The 26,657-nt window shown below is 42.6% G+C and overlaps 1 protein-coding gene across 1 annotated transcript; it reads left to right on the forward strand.

Moving 5' to 3' along the window:
• On the forward strand, positions 1-26,657 carry EDEM1 (ER degradation enhancing alpha-mannosidase like protein 1). The gene is made up of 12 exons (XM_081276061.1): positions 1-761; positions 5,706-5,778; positions 9,365-9,468; positions 10,948-11,119; positions 12,100-12,283; positions 14,811-14,985; positions 16,517-16,637; positions 16,913-17,083; positions 19,651-19,724; positions 21,097-21,193; positions 23,670-23,873; positions 26,352-26,657. The coding sequence occupies exons 1-12, from the start codon at positions 244-246 to the stop codon at positions 26,439-26,441; spliced, it is 1,983 nt and encodes a 660-aa protein (XP_081132187.1). The 5' UTR covers positions 1-243; the 3' UTR covers positions 26,442-26,657.

Consider the following 26,657-nt stretch of genomic DNA (forward strand, 5'->3'; position numbering starts at 1 on the left):
GCCGCGCCCCGCGAGGCCGGGCCCGGGCCGGGCCAATCCCGGGCTACCGGGCGGGCGAACGCGAGGCCTGGTCGGCCAGGCCAGAGAAACTGAGGGTGGGGGACAATGGGCCAGTTCCTGGTGCGTCACGGGGGAGTTCCTTAAAGGGGAAGTGAGCGGGACTACAGGGCGGACGCAGGGTGCGGTGGTCGGCTGGGGAGGTCCCCAGCGCTTTAAAATAATGCCCGCGGCGGCCGCGCGACCATGCAATGGCGAGCGCTCGTCCTTGGGCTGGTGCTTCTCCGGCTCGGCCTCCATGGAGTGTTGTGGCTTGTCTTCGGGCTGGGGCCCAGCATGGGCTTCTACCAGCGCTTTCCGCTCAGCTTCGGCTTCCAGCGCTTGAGGGGCCCCGACGGCCTCTTGTCGCCTGCCTCTGGATCCGTGGGCCGGCCCGGGGTCCCCGGGGGTCCGCCAGGGCCGTCGTGGCTGCAGCCGCCTGCGGTCGGGGTGGCGGCGGGCCGGCCGGGGACCCCGCGGCGACCCGCGCGGGGCGTGTGCGACCCGGCTCACTGGGGCTACTTGCTGGGCGGCCGGGGCTGCGGCCCGGACGAGTACGAGAAGCGCTACAGCGGCGCCTTCCCGCCGCAGCTGCGTGCCCAGATGCGCGACCTGGCGCGGGGCATGTTCGTCTTCGGCTACGACAACTACATGGCGCACGCCTTTCCTCAGGACGAGCTCAACCCCATCCACTGCCGCGGCCGGGGGCCAGACCGCGGGGACCCGTGAGTAGCTTGCGCCTGCCGGACGCCCGGGGCCGCGCGCTTCGCGGGCTTCCTTCGTCCTCGCGGCTGGGTGCAGCCCTCCCCGCTCCGGGCCCCCAGGGCTGCCATGGCTTTTAGGGTCCTGGGGGGACCCCTTCCTGGTTCCTGGGCTTGAGGGTGCGTGGGTGGACTGGCGGCTCTTCTCTTTCTTGGTTCTACGCGACTCTGCGAACTTAGGGACAGCGGTCCAACACTTTTACTGATGGTGATACTTAGGACCAGAGACCGGAAGGGACTGTGGTAGTGCCAAAAGCTGGTTTTTTTTTGGGGGGGGGGGCTTTGGATCTTCCTTCTCAGATGGATACGTTATCTAATGAAATCTCTATGCTGCCCTTGTAAATGCAGCTTCAGAAGACCCTCCTCCCCACTTTTAATTAGATTGCCAGACTCAGGTCTTCTTTATATAAAAATGAAGAGTTGATTCCTGGAAAGGACTTCTTGAAAACCATCCGGTGAGCTGGAGGCAGTGGGATTCCAATGTTTCTCCCTCCAGGGGACTTCTTGGTCTGAGTTAGGTGGGAGGAGAGAAATTCTGGCCCAGATATGGGGTCTGGACACTCAAGACACTCTTAGACTCTGAATTGGCTGTCAACCCCACTGCCCTGTACCGCTCCACAAATGCCAGTCTGGTGGCCGTCGTGGCTGCAGCCGCCAGCGGCCTTCAGGGAAGGTCGCCCATCCCTCCCCATTCACTAGCCTTGTTTGCTAAGGTAGACCTTAAGAGTCCAAGAGGGCAGCACACCCAGCTCCTCCTCCCTGGAGCGGAGAGGTGTGCAGTTCCTGGAGACCCTGTTAGGCAGGATGGGTGACTGCCTTCCTGTTTCCCTGGTCTCAGGTTGGAGCTGAGGAGTTAGTTGAATTGCCCAATGCCTGGACACCACATATGGGTTCCTTGGAACACGAGAGGCCTGTGTTTTCCTTGGAAAGCAGTGGAAGCCAATTTTTAGGTTCTAAGAAGGAAGCCTATACACTGAAGAGTTTTACAGATGGTTTTTATCTACACATCCACGTCTGAATTTGCAGTTTGATAGCATGATATTTAGTGTGGCAAGGAGGGCACATCCTGGGCCTTTCAAAAACTGTAGAAAACTGATGAGTAATTTTTCTCACTTAATCATATCAGTCTTTTTTACATATGATTGTATTTACTATATCAGTTTGAGAAAAAAATTATTAAATTTTGAAAAAATACTGGTAGAAGTTAATACTTGTAGGAATTAATGAGTTATTTGTCTTAACCAGAGGGGACTTTATTATTATAAATGTATTTTCTTTCAAGCTCAACTTTTTTTTCTTCATTTATTTTTGAGAGAATAGCTTCATTAAATTTTTGCAAAAAATAAAACAAAACAATAAAGCCTAAAGTCCCTCCAGACAGTTTATATTTAATTTATCTTTTCTGCCAGTTGCTGCCCATATGCCTACACATTTTTTTATATGGTTGCAGTTAAAGTGTGTGTACATATTTTGGATCTTAATGGCATTTTCTCACCAGTGCTCATGGTATGACAAGAAGAGGAGAGCATTTTCAGGAAGTGCCTTATTCTCTCTCTCAGACTGTTTCTCAGTCCATTTTAACACTTTATTTGGGAAACAGTTTAAAGGGGAATTGTGACAATATGTTCCACTGGGAATATGATGGTCTGGATAGTGAGTTGATGTCATTTTAATATTTTTCTTAATGAACCTTCAGAACCTTCTGGAGCATTGGGAGCCCCTCTTCAGCATAGCATGGTGGTGGTTGATTTGATGCTCTGGTCCCTGTGGCATGATGTGTGATGTAGGCCTTAATTTCAAGCAAAAGTCTTGGATGAGTGTTTGGTTGGACCATTCAGTGGTGACTTGTGTGAGTTGAGGTCAGGTTGCTTTTAGACAGGTGTGTTGTTGGAAAGATGTGTTGGCCGATGGAATTTGACCTTTTGATTGGTACACATTTGAGGAGGTGGAAGAATTCTGGGGTCATGTGGCCTCTAATAGAGCCCCACACCACTGCAGTAGAATGAAAAGGCTTATTTTCTATGTTCCCCTTACTTTTAACTCCTCTTGGGCATTGGTGCTTTGCAGGAAAGTTTAGAACCCCAGCTTTATCATTCTGGCTCGAAACAGTAGGGCACATTCACATCCTCCACATAAATCTATCATAAATCTTTCAGTTTTTTTATTTATAATTTATTTATCTGCTTTTAGTGATACTCAGGACACTACCACTGAGCAACATCCCTAGCACTTTTTATTTTTTCTTTTGAAACAGGGTCTCACTATAGTTGCTGAGGCTGGCCTGGAACTTGTGATGCTCCTGCCTCAGCCTCCTGAGCTGCTGGGATTTACAGGTGTGCGCCAACATGCCCAGCTTGCACACTTTTTTTTTTTTTAAATCAAATGTATTTTCATGATTTTTTCAAAAAAGTAGGATGAACTTGCCATTAGGATATTTTATAAAAAATACAGAAACAAAATGTGGGTGCCTAACGTGTATCTTTTTTGTCATTCTTCCAGGCTTGTCTTAAGCCTTTCTTGCTTGACAGGGCAGGGTCCCATGGGGAGTTAACACAATGTAAATAAAACCTCAGTGCCTTATAGAGCAAATTTTTCTATTCAGTTATAGATCACTATGCAGAATTAGTTCTCACAGTCCCGATTTGTATTAGAGGGTCCAAATTCAAGAGTTTCTTTGAGTATGTTGGATGTTATTTTTGTAATCCTGTGAATGCTCACTGTAAATTCAGGCCCTGAGCACATGACTTTTCTGTCTCCTCAGTTAATATTGCTATGAAAACAAAAAGCAAATAGCAAATGAACAAACCAAATTTTGGCCCCCAAATGACTAATTATTAGGTATCCCTAATTTAAGATGTTCTCTTCCTCTCTTTAAAAATCCATTCTCTTTCAGAGGCAGTCTAGTCTTCTTTGTGTATTGCCATTGAGCTGTGTGAAGGTGACAGATTAACGCAGTTCTCCTTTTGTTCCTTTGCTCTGAGATGCTGGTCCTCATTTTAACATTGCCTGAGAAATCAGTTCTGTTTTGTATTTACGTCCAAGTCCCTTTGTCTTATCTCCCTAGATTTTTAGTTCCTGAAACACAGGGACTGTTTCTCATGTTCTCTCTGTACCCACACAGCACCAGGTACATTTCTGAACAGCTGTTATAGGTTTAATGTATGTGGGAATTTAAAAAAAAAAAAACCACTTTAGTTTGATTTTTGATTTTGTTAGTTCAATTATATATATATTTTCTATCAGAGGCCACAGTTTTCTCCATCTTTTCTGTTTCAAGAGGATGTGTTTCAAAAGTTCCCATGTGGGGTGAATGCTGTGGCCATTCACTCATGGAGAGTCTGGTTGTGGTTCAGCCAGCTGTACTGGGAAGATGTGTGTTCTCACCTTGTGCTAGAAGGTTGAGTACTTGGTTTGAGGCCCTTAAGAGCTGTCAGGTGAGACTAGACTTTAGCAAGAGTGTCTAAAGAACAAGTCCACAGTGTAAGCTGCTGGCAGATGGAATGATGAGAATTTCATGGTCTCACAATTTTTAAAGAGAATGTATATAGCAATTATTTGTTGGAAAAGAATTTTAAAAGTATTCTATTGAACATGGCAGATCTTTTTTTGTTTAGTTTAGTATTGGGGATTGAACCCAGGGTTGCTTTACCACTGAGCTACCTCCTCACCTCTTTTAATTTTTTATTTTGAGACAGTATCTCGCTGAGTTGCTGAGGCTTGGCTTGAACTTGTGATCCTCTTGTCTCAGCCTCCTGAGTTGCTGGCATTATGAGTGTGCTCCACCACATTTGGCCTAACATGCCAGATCTTTAAGTAGATTTGTCTAACTAGAGTGGAGAGAAGGAACCACTAGGGTTATTGCAAATACATTTTCCCCCACTGTGGCTACTCTTTTATTCCCCTCAGTACTGGGGATGGAATCCAGCTAGCCCCACATATATGCTGGGAAAGTGCTCTACTGCTGAGATACACCCTCAGCCCCTTTTTTAATCTTGAGACTCTTAAGTTCCCTATGCTATCCTTAAACTTGCAATCATCGTGCCTCAGCCTCCCAAGTAGCTGGGATTACAGGTGTACACCCTCTTATCAATTATTAGTGGCTGGGCATTATAGCAAGAAGCTTTTATTTTATTTTTTAGATGTTGGGGTTTGAATTTGAACCCAGGGCCTGGTGCATAGTAGGTAAATGCTGTACCACTGAGTTATACCCACAGCCCTGTAGTTAGTTTCTTATTGTTGCAGAATGGAAAATTTGTATTGATTATGAAGGTGGGAGGTTTAGCAGAAACCCCATCATATGACCTACTTATGATACTTAATTCAGAAATTACACATTCCAGTCCATTACAAACAAAAAGAGAAAAATACCTTCAGCTACAGTATTAGTATTACTCATCTATCCTTTGGTCATGTGAAAAAATTGACTTCTTCATACTCTTTTTACCACTAACATCTCATCTACAGACTCCCCATTATTTCTGTTAATTTCGAGGGGATATCTTTTAGCATGAACCAAAGCAGGGTTTGGGGCTCTTCTCTGTTCTATTAATTCCTGATGATTGTGAATTTAGAGGATTTTGAAGTTGGACAGGATCAAAGAAATTTTGTGTGGTGAGCAAATTAACTCAGAGAGGGCAAAGGACCCTTGTTCAGTTTCCTTAGTTCCTGTTGAGTTCTCTCTGCCCTAGGACTGTCCAAGCGAGTCTCCTAGTTCTGTGATTCCACTCTACTTACAGGCATTATAGAAACTCTTGCTCTTGAGATAGAAAATCTTTGTCCTACCAATCTATTTACAACTAGTGTCTGAATAAATAAGAATTGCTTGCAATTTTCATTTCTGATGGGTGTTTAGTTTTATGGTCTTTTTTCAAATACCTTTGCTTAATTTTAATTTTACTTACTTTTCAGTTCAAATCTGAACATCAATGATGTCCTGGGGAACTATTCTTTGACTCTTGTCGATGCATTGGATACACTTGCAGTAAGTATTCAGCCTCTTTTTTACTTGAGATAATTAAGATGTTTTGGAGTTAACCCCATGTTCCCCCTAGGATTGAGAATTTCAGGGAACTTGATACTTAAAAGCTTTGATGGCTTCTATTTATTTTAGTGACCTGTATGGAAATAGCAAAAGGTTGAAGGGTTGAAGGTTAAATGACCAGGGAAGCATTGCTCATCTTAAACAATGAAGAAGAACTATATGATTGTTTTATAGAGAACCGGTTTCCCCCATTTCCCTGCTTTTTCTCTAAAGGAATTCATAGACAATGTCATTGATATATATACAGTTTCTGGAATCAGTAATTCAGGAGTAAACGATCTCAGGGTGGACATGTTCCTGAAGTGTGTGTGTGCCCTGCTGCCAGCCCACATGTGAGGCCCTGTCTGTCCTCACTCCTCTTGTTGGCTGGAGATTACCCATTCCAGTCCTGGACTGCTCTCGGGGTGTTTGTTTCACCCTTTCCTTTGGTTTCCCTCATTGACTCTGGAACTGGAAACCTGAACAGTTTTGTGACACAGGCGGCAGGCCACAAGCACTATGGGCATGTTGTCAGGTTATCTGTGTGCCTCAGCTGCCTCATGAGTACAGTTTCCCAGGGACTAGTGCAGCCTAGCATTGTTATAAAATCTCCTTAGTGATGTTTTTAAAACATCTTCTCTAAGCCCGGTGTGGTGACTCATTCCTGTAATCCCAGAGGCTCTGGAGGCTGAGGCAGGAGGATTGTAAGTTCAAGGCCAGCCTCAGCAATTTAGTGAGGTCCTAAGCAACCTAGCGAGACCCTGTCTCAAAACAAAAAATATAAAAAGGGCTGGGGATGTGGCTTAGTGGTTAAGTGTTCCTGGGTTAAATCCCTGGTACCAAAAACAAACAAACAAAAAACCCAACTCTTTTCTGTCATCCATGAAAACTTTACCATTAGAAAATTGCCATTACAATGTAGCTCAAATTCTATATTTAATAATTTATTTCTGGGGGCTGGGGATGTGGCTCAAGCGGTAGCGCGCTCGCCTGGCATGCGTGCGGCCCGGGTTCGATCCTCAGCACCACATACAAACGAAGATGTTGTGTCCGCCTAGAACTAAGAATAAATAAATGTTAAAATTCTCTCTCTCTCTCTGTCCCCCTCTCTCTTTAAAAAAAAAAAATAATAATAATAATAATTTATTTCTGGTTTCTTTTAACATACTTTATTTTTTTATTTTTATTTTTTATATATATTTTTTAGTTTTAGATGGATACAATACCTTTATTTATTTATTTTTATGTGGTGCTGAGGATCGAACCTAGTGCCTCATATATGCAAGGCAAGTGCTCTGCCACTGAGCCACAATCCCAGCCCCTTTTAACATACTTTAGAAAAGTTTAAAGCTTTCTGTTAGGAGTTAGAGTTGGGTAATGCTAGCTATGTTTGCATTACAACTCTTCTGTATTTTGCTAGTAATAGAATTTCTAGAATTTGGAAAGAACTGTAGAGATCACTCTACATTTTCATTTTATTAGTAGCAGAAATAGGATTAGACCCTTGGTCTAATAGGAAGTCTGGGCTCCTGGATTTCCTTCTGCTAGGCTGTAGTTGCAAAGCAGTTTAGTTTCCCAGTATCTCCTGAAGTCATTGCTGCTCCCTTTGAGTCATCCACCGTCACTGATCAAAATGTGCCCAGACAAGTAAGTGTGGCCTAATTAGAGCAAATTGTTGAAGATACTGGAGGCTAACTCAGCCTAAGAATGTTGGTTTAAAAATGAATGCTCACTTGTCCCTGAACTTTTTTTTAATCCCTAATGAATCTTTTATCCCCATGATCAATACATACCTTATCTCTATCATCTGCAGAATTCTCCCCGACACTTGATAGTGTCTGGTACACTGTAGAAGTGCAAAGTTTTGTTCAAAAATGAATTTCAACTAACCCAATATTTCCCAGCAAACATTCCAAGGATATATTCCCCAAAAGAAGAATTTTGTTCCTAAATGAACCAAAGAAATTCTGTGTCTGATTATTGAAGACCCATGTTGCACATCAGTATTTCAAAAGGCTCTGAGAAGTCTTGCAGTAAAGAAACCTATTTAACTATCATCCAGTCCACCTTTCCTAAGTCATGAGTGAATGATTTTGTACACTGGTAGCTATCTGACTAAAGTGGCAAACTACAATATGGAATTCAGAGGCACTGGATTTCTTCACCATCCTCCGCTTGGGCTGAGATCATATCAGTACCACAGCTGCTCAAACATTGTTGCTGGGGAAAATCTGTAAGGAAACAGACCTATTTCTGTGGTTTTCATTCTAGAACATCCGGCCTTTAATGTGTTAGTGTTATAGGCTGATTTTTTCAGGTGTTATAGGTTGAGGTTTTTTTCTTTTGCTAGCATTTTAAATAGGCTGTAACCGATGTATTTCGGCCATACTCAGGGTTGCAGGGGGTGGGGGGAAGCAGTCCCTGACTGTTGAATGCAACTCACCACATTGATTGCATAATCTTTTAAAACGAAAGAACTGAAAGCCAGAAAAGAAACCTCTGTACTTGCTTTGACATTACAGCAAATACAATGAGGAGAAAAAAATGTGTAACAAATCATTAGGGCTAAAAAGAAGACATACTCAAAGGCAGTCGTGTCTGAAAGAATTATTTTTTTTTTCTTGATTTTTCATTGTGATATATGTGTGTACCCTTATGATGTTATTATAGTCTTAATATTGTCATAAAATTTTCAGCAGAATTCAGTTCAATTTTATTTCCATTTAGGTTAATGTATAAAGTTTTATGCACAATTTGCACTAAATATAGGGGAGCGTAGCTGGGTCTGACATAACTATACACCCCAAACAGGAGTCATACTTGTAGATAACTTTGTAAAATGGATATAGAGGGCTTTGGGTTTATCTCAGTGGTTGAGTGCTTACCTAGCATGGATTCTGTCCTGGGTTCTGTCTCCAACACCCCTCCCCCTAAACAACAACAAACCCAACAACCAAAAACCAAAATCATGGACATACAGCTGATTATTTGTATGTTTTGTTTATTTCAAATGTCATTTGTTTTATGCTGGGCTTCAAAAAATATTCCCACTGGTTCTTAAAAGTGTTCAGACATCTGGACAGAAGCAACAGGTTCAGTTTTCCAGATGCTTAGTCTCCTGGAAACCAAGCACCCAAGCTGTGGATTTATTTGAGGAGCAAAGGGAAAGTCATATTTTTGTTTCTTTAATTTTCTGATTTATTTTTACTAATCCCGGAAGCTCTAGAAACTACATCTCTTGCATGTTAAATAGAATCAGACTGAAGCTGGAGAGAGAGAGGAGTGGGAAGAGGAGGAGTGCCAGAGATCCCAGGAGGAAGTGTTTTCACAGTTTTGCCATTTGGAGCTAGGACTGTTGAGTTGCAGGAAACGGGCTTGCCATCTGTCCCAGAAGATTTGTGAAAATAACTGTGCTTTTCTCCCTTTTGTGTTTCCACTCCCACAGTGGCAAAACCACATACAGTACAGACATTTAGATGAAGTGGCCCAGATGCTGCCTCCGTTTCATTTCAAGCTGCTATAATGGTTTGTGTTCCTCTTTTTAAAGATAATGGGAAATTCATCCGAGTTCCAGAAAGCAGTCAAGTTAGTGATCAACACAGTTTCTTTTGACAAAGATTCCACCGTCCAAGTCTTTGAGGCCACAATAAGGTAATAAAATGCATTAAAGGCTTCTTTCTCTGTGTGTGTAAGGAGATAAATTCCCTTGAGAGTTTTCCAGCCCCAGGATCCAAGTAGAGAGTCCATGTAGATGTTAGGGTGCAGTCTGTGTTTCTCATGTTCATTTTAGTGTTTATCAAAATAGGAACAGTTGATTTTAAAGTAATCACATTGTAGACTGAACGGAAAAACAAACATGTTTTCATTGTTGTGTAAGATGGGTGTCCCTCTAGTGCAGACTCTCGTGGTTTCCCTCTTGTCTGGTCTCATTTCCTTCCTTCACTTTGTCCTAGGAAAATACATTCATATTTCTAAAGGAAGCGAGAGCTTCTCATCTCCCCACCCGCAGAAAACCACTGTTTGTTTGCATTTTGGTTTATTTCCTTCTTGTGTGTTTCTTACTCATGTCTCTCTCTTTCTCTCTCTCTCTCTCTCAAATGTATTGGAATCCTGCTCTGTAGCCAGTTTTCTATCTTGCTTTCTTTAGTTTGAAATATCTTGACTTTTTTCTATTTTCCTATTTAACTTAGACTTTTTGAAAATTGTATTACTATGTGACATTTCTGGTTTCTAGATGTAATGTTTATTTAAGATTAAAGTTACAAAATCGTTTGTTCTAAAAAAAAGTCACAATCCATTGGAATGGGATACTTGAGGGTCTTTAGGGACATAGATCTAGGGTGGTGCCTCCTGTGTCTCAGTAGGTCATTTTCCTCTATGAAGTTCATCAGAGGTCAAACTATACAAGTTACCTGGTATTTGTTGTCTTACTTTTTTCTGTTTCTTATATGGCTAAATTTTCCCCCAAGTAAGTTAAATCAAGAATAATTCAAGGGGCTAGGGATGTGGCTCAAGCGGTAGTGCGCTTGCCTGTTATACGTGCGGCCTGGGTTCGATCCTCAGCACCACATACAAACAAAGATGTTGTGTCCGCCGAGAACTAAAAAAAATAAATAAATATTAAAAATTCTCTCTCTCTCTCTCTCTCTCTCTAAAAAAAAAAAAGAATGTGTATTAAAAAAAGAATAATTTAATAGTACTAATAGATAATATGTATTTTGAGAACAGTTAGCATACACCCAATTAGTACAGACTTTTTCTTTCTTTTTTTTTTTAAAATCTTTACACCTTTATTTTATTTATTTATTTTTATGTGGTGCTGAGGATCAAACCCAGTGCCTCACATGTGTTAGGCCAAGTGCCCTACCACTGAGCTACAGCCACAGTCCAGACCTTTTCTTAATGTGCTGTGGTATAGGTGACCAAATCTGATGAGTGACTTCCCTTTCTCCCTGTCAGTAATGCTGTGAACTTTGATTTTTAGGGCTGGGAAGGACTTCAGGAGGCCATTGAGTCAAGTCAGCTCAGTGTCCATAAGGAAATAGAGAATTCTTCTGTCATTTTGAATTGGATTGTTTGTACATATAAGAAACAGTATTTTATTTTATGTTTTGTTCTTCCTGCAATTAGGGTTCTGGGAAGCCTCCTTTCTGCCCATAGAATAATAACTGACTCCAAGCAGCCCTTTGGTGACATGGCAATCAAGGATTATGATAATGAATTGTTGCACATGGCCCATGACCTGGCTGTGCGGCTCCTTCCTGCCTTTGAAAACACCAAGACAGGGATCCCCTATCCTCGGGTAGGTAGACTGGTTTGGCCTTTTGTGGTTGACAATTGACCATTTTCCTGAATTAAAACTCTTTGATAGAAGGAATGGGGCTGAGGTAGGAGAGGTAAGTGGTGTCCTTGGGAGAATTTGGTTCTAAATACAATGTAAATGGGTTTTACTGAGTACCTACTGTGAGATGGGCACACAGTGACATGGTGACTTAATCCATCCCCTTAAGAAATTTATGTTCCCATGTTCAGTATTCACAAGTCCTTTTATACCTGTGACTTATATCCCCTGCTACCAAGTTGTATGGAAAATTTGTCTTCATTTCTGACTTGGATCTCTTTCTCCAAAGGTCCTCGTGTATATTGTAGGAGCTTACTGAAGGTTCTTACATGGATCTTTCAAGTAAAGATTAGACAAAACAGCAAGTTAGCTGCTGATTTCAATGCAGAATGTAGAATGAGACTGTATCTTTGTCTCATTTGCCAAGCCAGAGCTCCTCTGGGAATTGAGTCAGCCTTTTGGGTAACCCGGGAGAACTGCCAGACCACAGAGCTTCCATGATGACACTGACTGTCACACTTTGGCTGAACCTCCCTTCTCTCCCAGTCTAGATTTGTTTGTTTGCTGAGCATTAGTGAGTTCATAGTAGCTCACTTAAAAGTTAGAAACGATTCTATAACTTGCCTTTTTCTCTATCCCCAGAGCCTGGTGCATTTGTAACTATGAAGAAAACCTGCCTGAAAGAGATGGTTTAGTGAATAGTGTTGTAATCATTCCCTGAATATTTGCTCTTATTAATGAGACAAGACTCCAGTGTTCTTACTGTCTTGATTATATCTGTCAATCTGAACTCACATATTTATCTTGGGTATAACAGGCAGGTGGTGGGCTGACTCTCACCATTCAGGGTTTATCAGCTGAGTGTTGGGTCTGTGACTTGGCCTGTCAGCCCATGGGTTCTTGGATTTTGTTGTGAGACCTTTCACTCTTCCTGTCTCCAGGTGAATCTGAAGACAGGTGTTCCTCCTGACAGCAATAATGAGACATGTACGGCCGGAGCTGGCTCCCTCCTGGTGGAGTTTGGGATTCTGAGCAGATTGTTAGGGGATTCCACATTTGAGTGGGTAGCCAGGCGAGCAGTGAAAGCCCTGTGGAACCTCCGGAGCAATGACACAGGATTATTAGGTGTGGTACCCCTTCTTCTGCCATTGGGTCTACATGACATGTGGTTCCGTCTCCTTTTACCTTCTCTGCCTGGGGCTCTCCTTCACTATTGCTTCCTTGTACTAGTGAATTTGAAAACTGACAACTCGGAAGGAGTGGCCCTCATTGTCTCCATACCCAAATTCTTTATGTGACCTTTGGCTTAGAGTGAGGCTGTAGGGTGTGATGGAAAAGAATTATACTTATGTTATTGGAGAGCTCACTTCCATCTTGGATCCCTTGACATATTCCATTTGAAAATTGTTAATGGAAATGCTATAAAAAGAACAGCCACAAGGCAGATTTTATTACTTTAATATAAGGTTCTAAATATAGGAATTTTAGAATTACTATGGGATAAATTCCTCTTAAAATATTGAGAAGTGTGATGGTAGATTGAAAGCCTAGATTAGACCCATATTAGGTGGGCTTTTCCCCTTGAGAATGTTTGGTTAATGTATTAATTAAAAATTACTATGGAGGGCTGGGGTTGGCTCAGTGGTAGAGCACTCACCTAGCACATGCAAGGCCCTGGGTTCAATCCTCAGCACCACATAAAAATAAATAAAATAAAGATATTGTGTCTAGCTGCAACTAAAAAATAAATATTTAAGAAAAATTACTATGGAATATTTCAAACATTAATAGTAGAAAGAAAATATAATGAACAAACAACACCTACATATTCATCATTCATCTTTAATAATTATCAATTTTACAAACTCACAATGGGTTTTTTTCCCTCATATACTTGTTTGGGACATGTTTTCTTTTGGTGTTGGGAAGTAATTTGGTGGATTGCTCTAGAACCATAGAATCATAGTGGGTTCAAGTTTTGATTTTTAAAAATGATTGTGGGGGCTGGGTGCGGTGACGCACGCCTATAATCCCAGTGGCTCAGGAGGCTGAGACAGGAGGATCACGGATTCAAAGCCAGCCTTAGCACTAAGGAGGCACTAAGCAACTCAGTGAGACCCAGTCTCTAAATAAAATACAAAATAGGTCTGGGGATGTGGCTCAGTAGTCAAGTGCCCCTGAGTTCAATCCCCAGTACCAAAAAAGAAAAAAAAAGAGAGATTGTGGGGGCTGGGCACATGGCTCAGTGGTGGAGCATCTGCCTGGTGTGCACCAGGCCTGGGTTCAGTCTCCAGTTCCACAAGCACACGCACAAGTGATTGCGTATTTTTTTTTCTTATATTCTAAAATTTATATACAAATTTCTTATATTTAACAGCAATATTAGAAGAAAAGACACTTAAATTGTCAAGCCATCACCAAATGATTTACATGTATCACCATGAATTTTTAATTTTGTAGCCTAGGATGTGCAACTGTTATATATTTTAAATTATAGCACAAAGATTTTTATTTTGCCTTACATTTGATAGTTCATTCCAGTGTTTCTGAGTTATCTTATTTTCATAGTCACCATGTTTAAAAGCTTACATAATTGTCTATTAACTCTTTCTCTGGTGTTAGACACTTGGATTATTTCTCTTTTTTTTTCCCACATTACAGATAATTTTCTGTTGAACAATATAATTTTTTCTTTTGATACTGGGGATTAAACCTAGGGACACAGTATACTGAGCTATATTCCCAGCCTTTTTTAAAAATACATATTTTTTTAGTTGTAGTTGGATACAATACATTAATTTTTATTTTATTTTTTTACGTTTATGTGGTGCCGAGGATCAGGGCTTCATATGTGCTAGGCAAGCACTCTACTCCTGAGCCACAACCCAGCTCCCCCAGTCTTTTTTATTTTCATTTTGAGACACAATCTCCCTAAGTTGCTGAGGCTACACTTTTTGTTTTAAAAACATCTTTTCAGAATACATTCCCAGGAGTGACAGTACTGAGTTAAGGGCTGTAAATATTCCTTTGGACTTTGAAATAGATTGCCAATCTGGAAAAGCAAAATGATAAAACCTATTTTTCTTTGCATTAAGTGTTTTTTTTTTTTTTTTTTTTTTTAAAGAGAGGGGAGAGAGAGAGAGAGAGAGAGAGAAAGAGAGAGAGAGAGAGAGAGAGAATTTTTTAATCTTTATTTTTTAGTTTTCGGCGGACACAACATCTTTGTTTGTATGTGGTGCTGAGGATCGAACCCGGGCCGCACGCATGCCAGACGAGCGCGCTACCGCCTGAGCCACATTCCCAGCCCTGCATTAAGTGTTTATCCTCCTTTTTTATTGTATGCATGTACACGATGTAATAACAAATCCCATCATTATGTATAACCACAGTGCACCAATAAAAAATGTGGAAAAGGGGGAAAAAGTAAAAAACAAAATGTTTATCATCTCCTTTTTATGTCAGTGGTTCAGTCTATATATTCAGAAAGATCTTTAGGCTGTTCAAGATACTGATAGGACTGACAAAATTTTAGGGCCAAGTATTCACTTCTTTGTTAGTGAGGATGAGGGCGCCATAAAGCAGTGAGGTTAAAGTAGGAGGACTGTCCTCCCCCCAAGATGACTGGGACTGAAGTCCTTGTTTGTTTCTGCAGGCAATGTTGTGAACATCCAGACAGGTGACTGGGTTGGAAAGCAGAGTGGCTTGGGTGCTGGGCTGGACTCCTTCTATGAATACCTCTTGAAGTCCTACATTCTCTTTGGAGAAAAAGAAGACCTAGAAATGTTTAATGCTGCATATCAGAGCATTCAAAACTACTTAAGAAGAGGGTATGTTTCCTTTTTGTCACTTGAAGAGTTTACATTTTGAAATATTCCCATTTTTATTAACATAAACTCCTATTCTGTGTCTGTCCTCACCTTACCATCTCTCCTACTTGTTTGTTAGTCATTTGGGGGTGAAGGTCTGTATTAGTTATCTGTCACATGGCATAGTACTCCAAAATCTAGTGGCTTAACATTGCAAACATTAGCTTGTGTAGTCTCTGAAGGACAGGGATCTGAAGCAGCTGAGCCCATGGATCTGGCCCAGTGTCTTCCTGGTTGCTCTTAAGCTGTTGGCTAGGGTCATGGCCATTCAAAACGTGAATGGGGCTGGAGGATCTCCTTTGAGGTTCACTAGTGTGTGTGGAGATGGGGATGGCAGGCTTTAGTTTCTCACTGGCTATGGGTTAGAAGTCTCTGTTCTTTGCCAGAGGCCTTTCTGTAGGGAGTTCATGTCGGCAGGCTTCCCCAGAATGAGTGATCTGAGAGAGGACAGAGAGAGAGGAATACAAAAGCGGGGGGGGGGGGGGGGGGGATGGTGCTTTCATGACTTCATCTGGAAATGATGTGCCAGCCCTTCTGCCAGACTGTTGGTCACCTAGAGCAACCCCTGATGCATAAGCGTGTCCACCAGAAAGTAGAGGTCATTAGGAGCCATTGTGGACACTGGCTATTAGAAGGGATGACACATCCCTGTTTCTAACAGTGGCTGTAATTGTAGAGAGAGCTGTAATTCAAGGCAATCATTATTTTCATCCCTTTTCTTTCTGAAGAATTGCTAGGATTGGTCTTTATACCTGATGAAAGAAATGACAGTTACCACATTTTTACTCCCTCTGAGCTTGTTAAAACAGCATTATTTGCTGTTCTTGGTTGTACATTCCAAATAGCAGGAGAGAGAGAATGTGAAGGGAGAGCCATTCAGAGCTACAGTGGCTTTTACTCTGCTGTCACTCTTCTCCAGGTTTATTTTTGTATGCATTTATGTGTTCAGTGGCCAATGTGGGTTATGGCTACTGAGCTTCCTGCTTTGTAAGATTTTCTTGGACTCATTTCTACATTAGGTATTATGGGAAGCACTCGTGTGAGTGCTGTGTTTAAGGAAGAGGGTTTCTGGCTAGAATTAAGTCATTTTTGCTTTTCAAAATCCCAATCTAAACTGAGCAGTAATCTCCAAGGGTACTGCCCTGATGTATTATTCCTTCAGGTCCATGAGAAGAAAGTCTTTGTTCAGAAAGAACCAAGTTTCCCCATTCAAGTCAAATCCCACACGGAACTATGCATTGTATCAATTCTGTTACACAGCAGTATTCTTACATCTGAATGCTAAAGTGATTTTTGCAAAATACGTTTTATTCTGTAGTAGATGTTATCTTCTGCTACATTCTAGTATATTCAGCTAGTGGCAATCTTATCTCCAAACGAGTTAAGAAAAATTAATGTTGATTCTGATTAAATAAAACTACCAGGGACTGCTAGAGCTCTCAGTGAACTTTCTTTTTCTTTTCACCTTTGCATGTGCTGCTTGAATTTGCAGACGGGAAGCCTGTAATGAAGGAGAAGGAGACCCCCCTCTCTATGTCAATGTGAACATGTTCAGCGGGCAACTCATGAACACCTGGATTGACTCTCTGCAGGCCTTCTTCCCTGGACTGCAGGTATTTGCTAAGAATAATGAATCAATGGAAAGGTATTCCATCCTTGTTTCCCCCCTATCTCAATCTCTCAATCTCTTGAGTGTTCTTTAGCTCCTGGATTTGCATAACATGTCTTGATTATTCTTTGTGAAATCAGACTCTAGAATATTAAACAGTCAACCTATGTAAGTACAGAACCAGATTAGAACCAGGGGTCAGACAAAAGCCTCTGTGTCACTTCTTCTTGCTCTTGAGAAAGCATCTCAGCCTGGTGACCTGTGTCATCTTCTTCTTAGGTTTTGATAGGAGACGTGGAAGATGCCATCTGCCTCCATGCCTTTTACTATGCCATATGGAAACGATATGGGGCCCTCCCTGAAAGGTATAACTGGCAGCTGCAGGCCCCTGATGTTCTCTTCTACCCACTTAGACCTGAGTTGGTGGAATCCACATATCTCCTCTACCAGGTACTGGCATTCATTGAATAGTTTGTTGTTTCACAGAGACTTGGCAGAGTTACTACCTATTTGTAATATTGTCAGGGTTTCCACAGGGTGGAGAGAAAGTGAGCATCTGCAGCTGATTTTTTTTTCCCCCCCTGGTCTTTGGGATTGAACCCAGGGTACTTACCACTGAGCTACTTACCCAGCCTTTTTAATTTTTTTGAGACAGGGTTTAAGTTACTCAGACTGGCCTCAAACTTGTGATCCTTCTGACTTAGCTTCCTAAGTTATCGGGATTATAGGCATGTGCCACTGTAATATATGCAGCCTAAATATGATTTTTGTGTGTGTGTTGGGGGAGTATACCAGAGATTGAACTCAGGGGCACTCAACCACTGAGCTACATCCCCAGCCTTATTTTGTATTTTATTTAGAGACAAAGTCTCACTGAGTTGCTTAGTGCCTCGCTGTTTCTGAGGCTGCCTTTGAACTCACAATCTTCCTGCCTTGGCCTCCCAACTAAATATATTGTTAACCTCACATTTTGCTAAGAATCATGTTTTTACTATAGGACTTATTTCACACCTCTTCTAATATTTGTGAGGAAAATTTTGTCCTTAATGTGTTTCAACTCTGACCAAAGTACCCTTTTCTGGAATACAATTCAGTTCCAGTATACTGTGGAATCCTGGTCTTTATACTAATTATTCTGAAAAATAGACAGTCTGTTACTTATTTGTAGAGAAAGTCATCTGGGATTCTTCTGAATGCTGATTTTTGTCTAATACTTAAAAAAAAAAAAATGGGCTGAGAATATAGCTCAGTTGGTAGAATGCCTTGCATACACCAGGCCTTGGGTTCAATTTCCAGTACCATTAAAACAAAACAAAACAAAAAAAACAAACACCTATGATGTTCACCGTTCATCTAGTTGCTTTAGTGCCAAAGGGAATGTCATTCTAACTGTAGAAAGTCTCCTCCCTGATGTGTATGCTTCTGTGCACATCACACATGCATACTCATGGAGAGTCTGTACCAGTTCACATACACAGTAGAGTAACTGAACTTTCCAAGAAGCTGTTCCTCCCATGCAGCTCAGGAGGCCTCTGACAGATGCCTGTGTGGGGCAAGTAGAACCTGATTTGTTTTACACTCTAGTAGTAGTACTATGGTACTGCGGTTTGGATTTATTCAGTAATTTTGGGGCAGGGACACGGAGGCGGGTGCTGATGTTATGGAACTCAGGCCTTGCTCATGTTGGGGAAGCGCTCTCTACTACTGAGTTGACAACCTCAGCCCCTCAAAAATTTTCTTATACTGAATCATTGCCATTTGCTTTTAGATGAAAAAAGGAGAAATCCTATGAAACTGGTAATAGTTCTCATGCCTAAAGTGAGACCTCAAGAGTTTTTCAGAACCTCTCAAAAACGGGAAGAGGTGATATCATATGTGGCCTCTCTGACCCTGGCTGGAGTGTGGCTGTACATGCTCTGAGCACGGCATGCATGCTTGAGTCCTCTTAAGCTTAGTTCTGTTGCCTATGGGCTTATACCTCTTTGTTTCTGTTGCTACCTCCTCTTTCCTATTTTTCTTTTTTGGAGGTACTAGAACCCAGGGGTGCTCTACTCTGAGTATATCTCAAGTCATTTTCACTTTATTTATTTATTTTGGTATTGAGGATTGAACTCAGGGGCACTTGACCACTGAGCCACATTCTCAGCCCTATTTTGTATTTTATTTAGAGACAGGGTCTCACTGAATGGCTTAGACCTCACCATTGCTGAGGCTGGCTTTGAACTTGGGATCCTCCTTTCTCAGTCTACCAAGCCACTGGGATTACAGGCGTGCACCACCACGCCCAGCTGTCTTATCTTTGAGACAGGGCTCATTAAGTTGCTAAGGCTAGCCTCAAACTTGTGATCCTCCTACTATAGCCTCCCAAGTTGCTGGTATTATAGGTGTGCACCAACCACCATACTCAGCTCCTCTCCTCCCCCCAAATCATCTAAGAGCATATGACAGAAGAGGCATTATGGAACCCAGGGCCTTCCTCATGCCGGGGAAGTGCTCTACTACTAAGTTGACAACCTCAGCCCCTCAAAAAAAAAATTTTTTTTTTTAATACTGAATCAACCTGAGAACTGATTGTAGAGGCCTTCCATAGACGCTTTAAGGGGCTTATTCCCATTAGCCTCACCTTATGTTGCTATAATTGGGATGGGGCCAATGTCCTGTTTCCTGTGCGTGTATCTAAGGTTTCTAGGGAGTTTTGAGGCAAGGTAGAAACTAGGTTTGTTCTCAGATGTGGTACTGTCAGGATGGGCATTGTTTCATTTCTGACCATGATGAGGATCAGGAGAGCCAAAGTAGAGTATTGTTCTACCCAAGACCAGATTTTCTGACCCTTGTTAAAGGTGTGCTGTGATGTGGACTGATAGGACATCTTGTCCTTTACATTCATGACCTTAAAGATGAAGTGAGCTGAACCCTGCTCAGCTGGTGACATGTCTCCTTGGGCAACCCTACACTCATGACGGTTGTTGATAGCATGTCTTCCCAGCCCTTATAAAAGTCTCTTGTGTTCCCTGTAGGCAACCAAGAATCCCTTCTACCTCCATGTAGGAATGGACATTCTACAGAGTCTGGAAAAGTACACAAAAGTCAAGTCAGTTTTCTAAGTTCCTTCTTTTCTCTGTGATTTGAGTTATTGTGGGGAGATATCCTACTTTGTATTTTAATTTGTAGAACTTAGATCATTAGAGTTAATTTTGTGGGGAAATGGTTTACCTTTTGATGTAGTAGCATCTCGGTATAGTGGGAATTGATTTTTATGTTTCCTCTCTTTTTTTAAAACTGTAAGGTTTCAGTAGACTGTTTTTTAAGTAACTCATTTTCCTTAGTTATGCAAATAACACAAAAACATTTAGGGAGTAAAGGAAATACCAAGATTTAGAATATTCTTTTGTTGTGATCTTTACAGATAACTATAGTCAGCATTTAAGTATATAAAGTCTTTTAAAATATATTTGTATATATGATGTGTACATATATGTATGTATGCATAAAACCGTATTCTACATTTCAATTTTGTAACCTGCTGACTATGTTTTTCCTCCCTCCCTCCCTCCATACCTCCCTCCCTCCATACCTCCCTCCCTCCCTTCTTTCCTTCCATCTAGGACCACATACATGCTAGGCAAGTACTCTAGCATTGAGCTATATGCCCAGCCCTTTTATTTTTATTGATTGATTATTGGTACCAGGGATTGAACCCCAGGGGTGCTTAACCACTGAGCCATATCCTTAGCCCTTTTTGTATTTTATTAGAGACAGGGTCTCACTAACTTGTTTAGAGCCTCACTAAGTTGCTGTGGCAGGCTATGAACTTGTGATCCTCCTGCCTCAGCCTTTTTATTTATTTTGAGACAGGGTCTCATTAAGTTACCCAGGTCATCCTCAAACTTGTGATCCTCCTGCCTTAGCCTCCCAAGTAACTGGGAGTATAGGCATGTTTTTCTGCACCCAGCGCAGCTTTTGTTTTTTATACATCAGTGTATCATAAGTATTTTCTTAAAAAATACTATTTTAGAATACCCACATAGTAAGTTCTCTAGGTACTGGTGCTAAAAATTTAAACCAGTCTTTCTAAATTTGATGCCAGTCACTTTCTTGATCTCATACTGTATCTTTGGCAAATAGCTTGCACTGTCCTCCCTTCCCCAGTCTGGGGACTAACCTGGTAGTTTAGCAGCTGACACTTTTAAAATAAATTTACAAACTATCCATGCTAAAAAGACAAAATAACATAGGTTTGCAGTGATTTCCCCCTCCCCTTGGAGCTGGGGATCAGACCCAGGGCCTTGCCTTTGCTAGCCAAGCACCTCACCCCTGATCTATAATCCTAGCCCTATAGTTAATTCATCATATGGTATTATATAACTTGGTAGGTTATCAGGTTAATAAAATACTTCTCTTCTGACATCCATCAGTAGGGGGAAAGGAACAGAGGCTGGACTGACCAGACATTTGTTTTGCAGGTGTGGGTATGCCACATTGCACCATGTTATAGACAAGTCTAAAGAGGACCGGATGGAGAGCTTCTTTCTCAGTGAGACCTGTAAATACTTATACCTGGTATGTGTGCTGAAAGATCAACCAAGGCTGTTTAGCATGGCTCAGAGCAGGCATTTTTGCAGCATTCTTGGCACTGCTGTGTGCTGGACACTGTGCATACTCTGGAATGCCAGCACTTTCAGTACTATGGCTAGTGCTGACTTCATGGTTGCAAACCTTGGGGAAGAGTTGTTTGCAGATAAACATAAATAAACTTTTGATTAGTAGCTGTGTGCATAGTGGTTGGGAAGGCTTCTCTGAGGAGAAAAGCAGTGGTTTTTGTTAGCTTTTTTTTTTTGTTTTTCCTTTCTGTTTGTTTGTTTGCAATGTAGGCATGCACTCCAGCCCAGCCTGAGAGTGGCATTTATGACTCCTTTTCACTGCTCTCTCTGTACATGGTCTTGCCCAAGACCTGCAGCCCAGCTGTCTCTGTCCATAAAACACCCTCAGGCACACACTTGTGCATGTGTGGACAGGGAGGATTTCTGGACCTGGAAGGAACCTGTGGCATCACTTAGTCCATGTTTGTTCTTCCTTTGGAAAGCACAGCCTACACTGAGTTCAGGTGGCTTTCCTGAGGTCTTGGGGTGACTACGTGCAGAGCTGAGGCTGGAATGGTGCTCCACTTCTCTGCTCTGCCACATGGAGGGGTGGTGCATTTGTGTATGTAGCTGCTCTCCTTCCCTCTCTGCCACTTGACTTGGTATGGCCACGTACAGAGAATTCTCTGGAGATGCAGAGTGTCAGGAGCTCCTGCTTGGAGGATTCGGAGGTAGCAACAGTACCGATCCATTGTGTCATCCATTTCAGTGGTTCCGAGGTCTGGAGCTGGCTGGGTCAGAATCACTGTAGGGCCTTATTAAGTCAGAATTTTTTCAAGTTGACTTGGCAATTTAATTTTGACAAGTGTCTCCAGTGATTCTGTACAAAGCCAAGTTTTGGACCTACTGGTCTGATGGTTCCAGATCACTCTCTTGACTGGTTATTTTCTACAGAAGCCCAGAGAGGAGGTGGTGTGTCCACTGGCAGACCATGTAGTCTAGCCTGTGGGAGGACAGTAGCCTGTGGCTGTACCCTGGGTGTGCAGAGGTCTTGTTCTCAGTGCAGCCTGGCTAAGCCTCTCCAGCCAGCAGCCATGGTGTCAGAAGGATGTTAACAGGACCGTTCTGGAGTAAAGGAAGGAGACCCCATAGCATGTGCAAGGGGAAAGATCCCAGTCTAGGAGGAAAAGAACCTAGGCTGTACCCCATTCTTTTCCCATGAGCTATGCCAAGTCTCACTTTTCATCTGTAAACGAGTTTAGGTCACCAATAACCTTTCTGTGTAATAGTTTCCCCTTATCTGTGGTTTTGCTGTCCATGGTTTTAGTTACCTGAGTTTAATTGTAGTCTGTAATTATTAAATGGAAAATTCTAGAAATAAACAATTCACAAGTTTAAATTTTTTAATTACAGTATATTGTTATGCAATTATTCTACTTTATTATTAGTTATTATTGCTAGTTTCCTACTACATCTAATTGTATATAAAATTGTTTCATAGAATTTTCAGTAGGAATAAATAGTATAGAGTTTAGTACTGTCTGTGATTCTGGGCATCTGTGGAATGTCTTGAAACTCTCCCTCATGGATAAGGTGAGACTGCTGCTTTCCTTCATTCAGCATTTGTTGAACACTTGCCTTCTCCCCGACTCATCCCATAGTGGGTTAGTTTTTTTCCTGATGCCCCGTTGCACCTTCTCTTATTCCCTTCACATCTGCTGTTGCTGGAAAGGACTGCCTGTGAGCCACTGTGGCTGCAGAGCCCTACTCAAGACTGAGCTAAATGTTGACAGATGTATGGGGCTCTGGGCTGGGCCCTGGGGATACGGTGATGGGTAAAACATGCTCCTTGACTCTAGCATCTCCAATTTTAGGGTCTAGGTGTGTGTGAGGTGGGGTTAGTTCTAGAATTTGAGCATGAGGACTCTTGGTGGGTATATGAGAATCATCCAGGGAACCTTTATAGACCATGTGTGCTTGGGTCCTAACCCGGGGGTTTCTCAGTCTCTGGGTGTGGGTGGGATATGGAAGTTGGAACAGGTCTAGGCATTTGAGTTTAAATAGGTGGATCCTGCCTTGAAACCAGTGTCCATTTGATGCCTTTTCTTGCAAGTCTGGTCTGAGTAGCTGGGACACTCTCCTATGAATTAGAAGTAAGTTTTTTTTTTTTTTTTAATATTTATTTTTTAGTTGTAGTTGGACACAATACCTTTATTTTGTTTATTTATTTTTTTTTGTATGGTGCTGAGGATCAAATCCAGGGCCTCACATGTATGTGCTAGGCAAGCGCTCTACCGCTGAGCCACAACCCCAGCCTCACAGTTGCCAGTTATATCTTTTATTTATTTGTTTATTTTGGTGTGGGGGGATGCTGGGGATTGAATCCTTGTCCTAATGCATGCTAGCTGAGCAAATACTGTACCACTGAGCCATCTTTTTTCTTTCTGTCCCTCTAGCTATTTGATGAGGAGAATCCAGTACACAAATCTGGATCCAAATACATGTTTACAACAGAGGGCCACATTGTATCCGTGGACAAACATCTTCGAGAATCACCTTGGAAGGAATTCTTCTCTGAAGATAGAGGACAGGACCAAGAGGGAAAGTTTGTGCACAGGCCAAAACCTCACGAGTTAAAAGTCCTCAACTCCAGCTCTAATGTGAGTTGCATTTCCAGGGGCGGTATGCATGTGGAGGAAGAGGAAAAAACCTAAGAGAGTCCCTAACAAAGTGAATGGCACACTCAGTTTGCTGTTTCATAAAGGGACCATTGACTTAGATGTGTCATCAGGGTGTAAGGAAACCAGGAGCAGCAGCACAGTTACCTGGCTGCAAGGGCAGTGGAGACAGTGGCCACAGTATCTTGGAAGGAGAGCCTCATGTGTGAGGTGTGGCCATGGAACGGGCCACTGCTTGGATGTGGCTTTGTTGATGGTGTGGGCAATACCTGATCTTTCCTCCTCCTTCTGATCTCTTGCTGGAACTTCTCTTTGGTTATGTCCATGAGAAGCCAGAAGGCAAAGGAGCCTGTTGATGCAATCCATTAGGTTGTCCTCCTGGGTGCCAGAGTGGGTGGAGAGTGGATCCACAGGGGCAATGGAAGAGATCCAGCAAAGTCACCTACCAGCAGGAGAGGGAAGAGCAGTCAGAGTTGTTACAGCTGATGATGCTTTTTTTTTTTTTTTTAATGTTTATTTTTTAGTTGTAGTTGGACACAATACCTTTATTCCATTCACTTATTTTTATGTGGTGCTGAGGATCAAACCCAGGGACCCCGTGCATGCTAGGCGAGCGCTCTACCGCAGAGCCACAATCTCAGCCCCTGATGATGCTTTTCAGAGTACACTGGGTTTCCAGTTTCATTTACAGTAGTGCTGGACTCAGCACACCCAGGTTCTCCTGGTGGACAGTAGGAAGATGTGGAAATGCAAGTTCCTGAGGCCTTCATGGAAGGCCCATAGAGTTGTGTTGGTTTGAATCACAAGAATGGTTTGAAAGTAAGGATCAGGAAATGGACCCTGGACCAGTTGAAATCTCAGATCTTATCCCACAGTGCACCGGATGCCACCTGTCTTCTCAGAAAAAGCCTCATTGTCAGGTCTGCCCCTTTCCCACACTGGTTGCCTGGTTGGGGGCACCCTTTCAGCACCTTTCCTTTTGTGAAAGTTTTCCCATCATTCTGTGAACTAAATCAACAGGCCAGAGCACAGGTAGACCACCTCAGTTTCCACAGGGCCATGTAATCTGATGAAGTGAACAGAGCAAAGTTGTGAAGGATAGGAAGAGGGGTGTTAATGATCGGCAGCACATCGTGCTCACTGTGTGTCAGGCAGTGCTCTACATGCTTCCTGTATTTTTTACAACAACCCGCTTTTAGTAGATGAGTAAAGACACGGTGGCATCTGGGTCATTCATTCAGTGCAGCTGGGTTTAGACTCAGGCAGTGCCTTTTCTTTTAGAGAGAAGAGACCTCTGACCTGCCATACTCACTGATCCCATTGTGTCAAGTGCCAGGATACAGGCCCATCAGAGGGGTCCAGATTCTGGGCATGTTAGTAGTGCTGGGGATACTGAGGGGCTGGGAGCAACTTGTAAGAAAATCAGGGAGGGGGCTGGGGATGTGGCTCAAGCGGTAGCGTGCTCGCCTGGCATGCGTGCGGCCCGGGTTCGAATATTTAAAAAAAAAAATCAGGGAGGATTCACTGAGCTGGCACTTGAAGGATGAGGAGGAGCTTCCCGGAAGGGATATTCAGGCAGAAGAATTTGTGTCTACAAAAGTGTGAGGGAATGTGGGACCAACAGAAGGGCTGAGGTCCTAATCTTTTGGGAATGCGCACTACTCTGTTTTAGTGCAGAGCCCTGGGTAAATGCTTTGGGGAAGAACTGTATAAGGAATGCATGTGGACAGCTGTTTCCAGGGATAATACATTTGGTTAAGTTGCAAGAACCACATCGTCCTTGAGTGTATGAAGGGAGTGCCTGTAATAAAAAGAAAATTGTACTCTTATGCTTTTAGATTGTATATGGACGAGAAGAACGTAACTCAGAAAAACACACCATTTTCAAAAAGCTGAAGTATTTTCTGAAATTCTGGATAGATTAAAGGACCCAAGGGATGCAGCTTTTATTCCTGGCTGCTAAGCACTTACTGTGAATGCCTTGGTCTCCTTGGATCTCCATTTCTTTACCCATAAAGTAAGGGTATTACATTTCATCAGTGATCCTCAATCAGAGAGTGATTTTGCTCCTCCAGGGACACTGGGCAATGACTGGACATACTTTGGGTTGTCACAGTTGAGGGCTGGGAATTGTCACTGGTCTCTGGCAGGAAGCCAGGAATGCTGCTGACTGTCCTACAATACCCAGGACAGCTCCCCACAACAGAGTTATCTGTCCCCAAATGTCAGTAGTACCCGGGTTGAGGAACCCTGGGTTTATTCAGTGGAGCTGGGTTTAGACTCAGGCAGTGCCTTTTCTTTTAGAGAGAAGAGACCTCTGACCTGCCATACTCACTGATCCCATTGTGTCAAGTGCCAGGATACAGGCCCATCAGAGGGGTCCAGATTCTGGGCATGTGCATGGCCCGGTGGGGAGGTCAACTCGTGGGTTTTAATTTGGTATTCATTTTGTCTTCCTAGTGCAATCGTGTTCCTGATGAGAGGAGGTACTCCCTGCCCCTAAAGAGCATCTACATGCGACAGATTGACCAAATGGTTGGCTTGATTTGATCTGCTCTCCTCTGTGTGACCTCATCTTAAACCAAATCTAAACACCTGAACCAGACCACGCCAGCATCCAGTCTGCAGGGGAAGGGGTGGAATCTGGCTGTCTGTGACAGTGTGGGAGTTCCTGTCCAACTCCTTACACACCTTGGGTTAATCCTTACACACTTCAGTGTTTCCCTTCTGTTCAATAAAATGCCCTGCTTTTTCTTAAAGTTATAA

The sequence above is a fragment of the Spermophilus citellus genome (genome assembly GCF_964194105.1).
Source record: "Spermophilus citellus genome assembly, chromosome: 19".
NCBI lineage: Eukaryota > Metazoa > Chordata > Mammalia > Rodentia > Sciuridae > Spermophilus > Spermophilus citellus.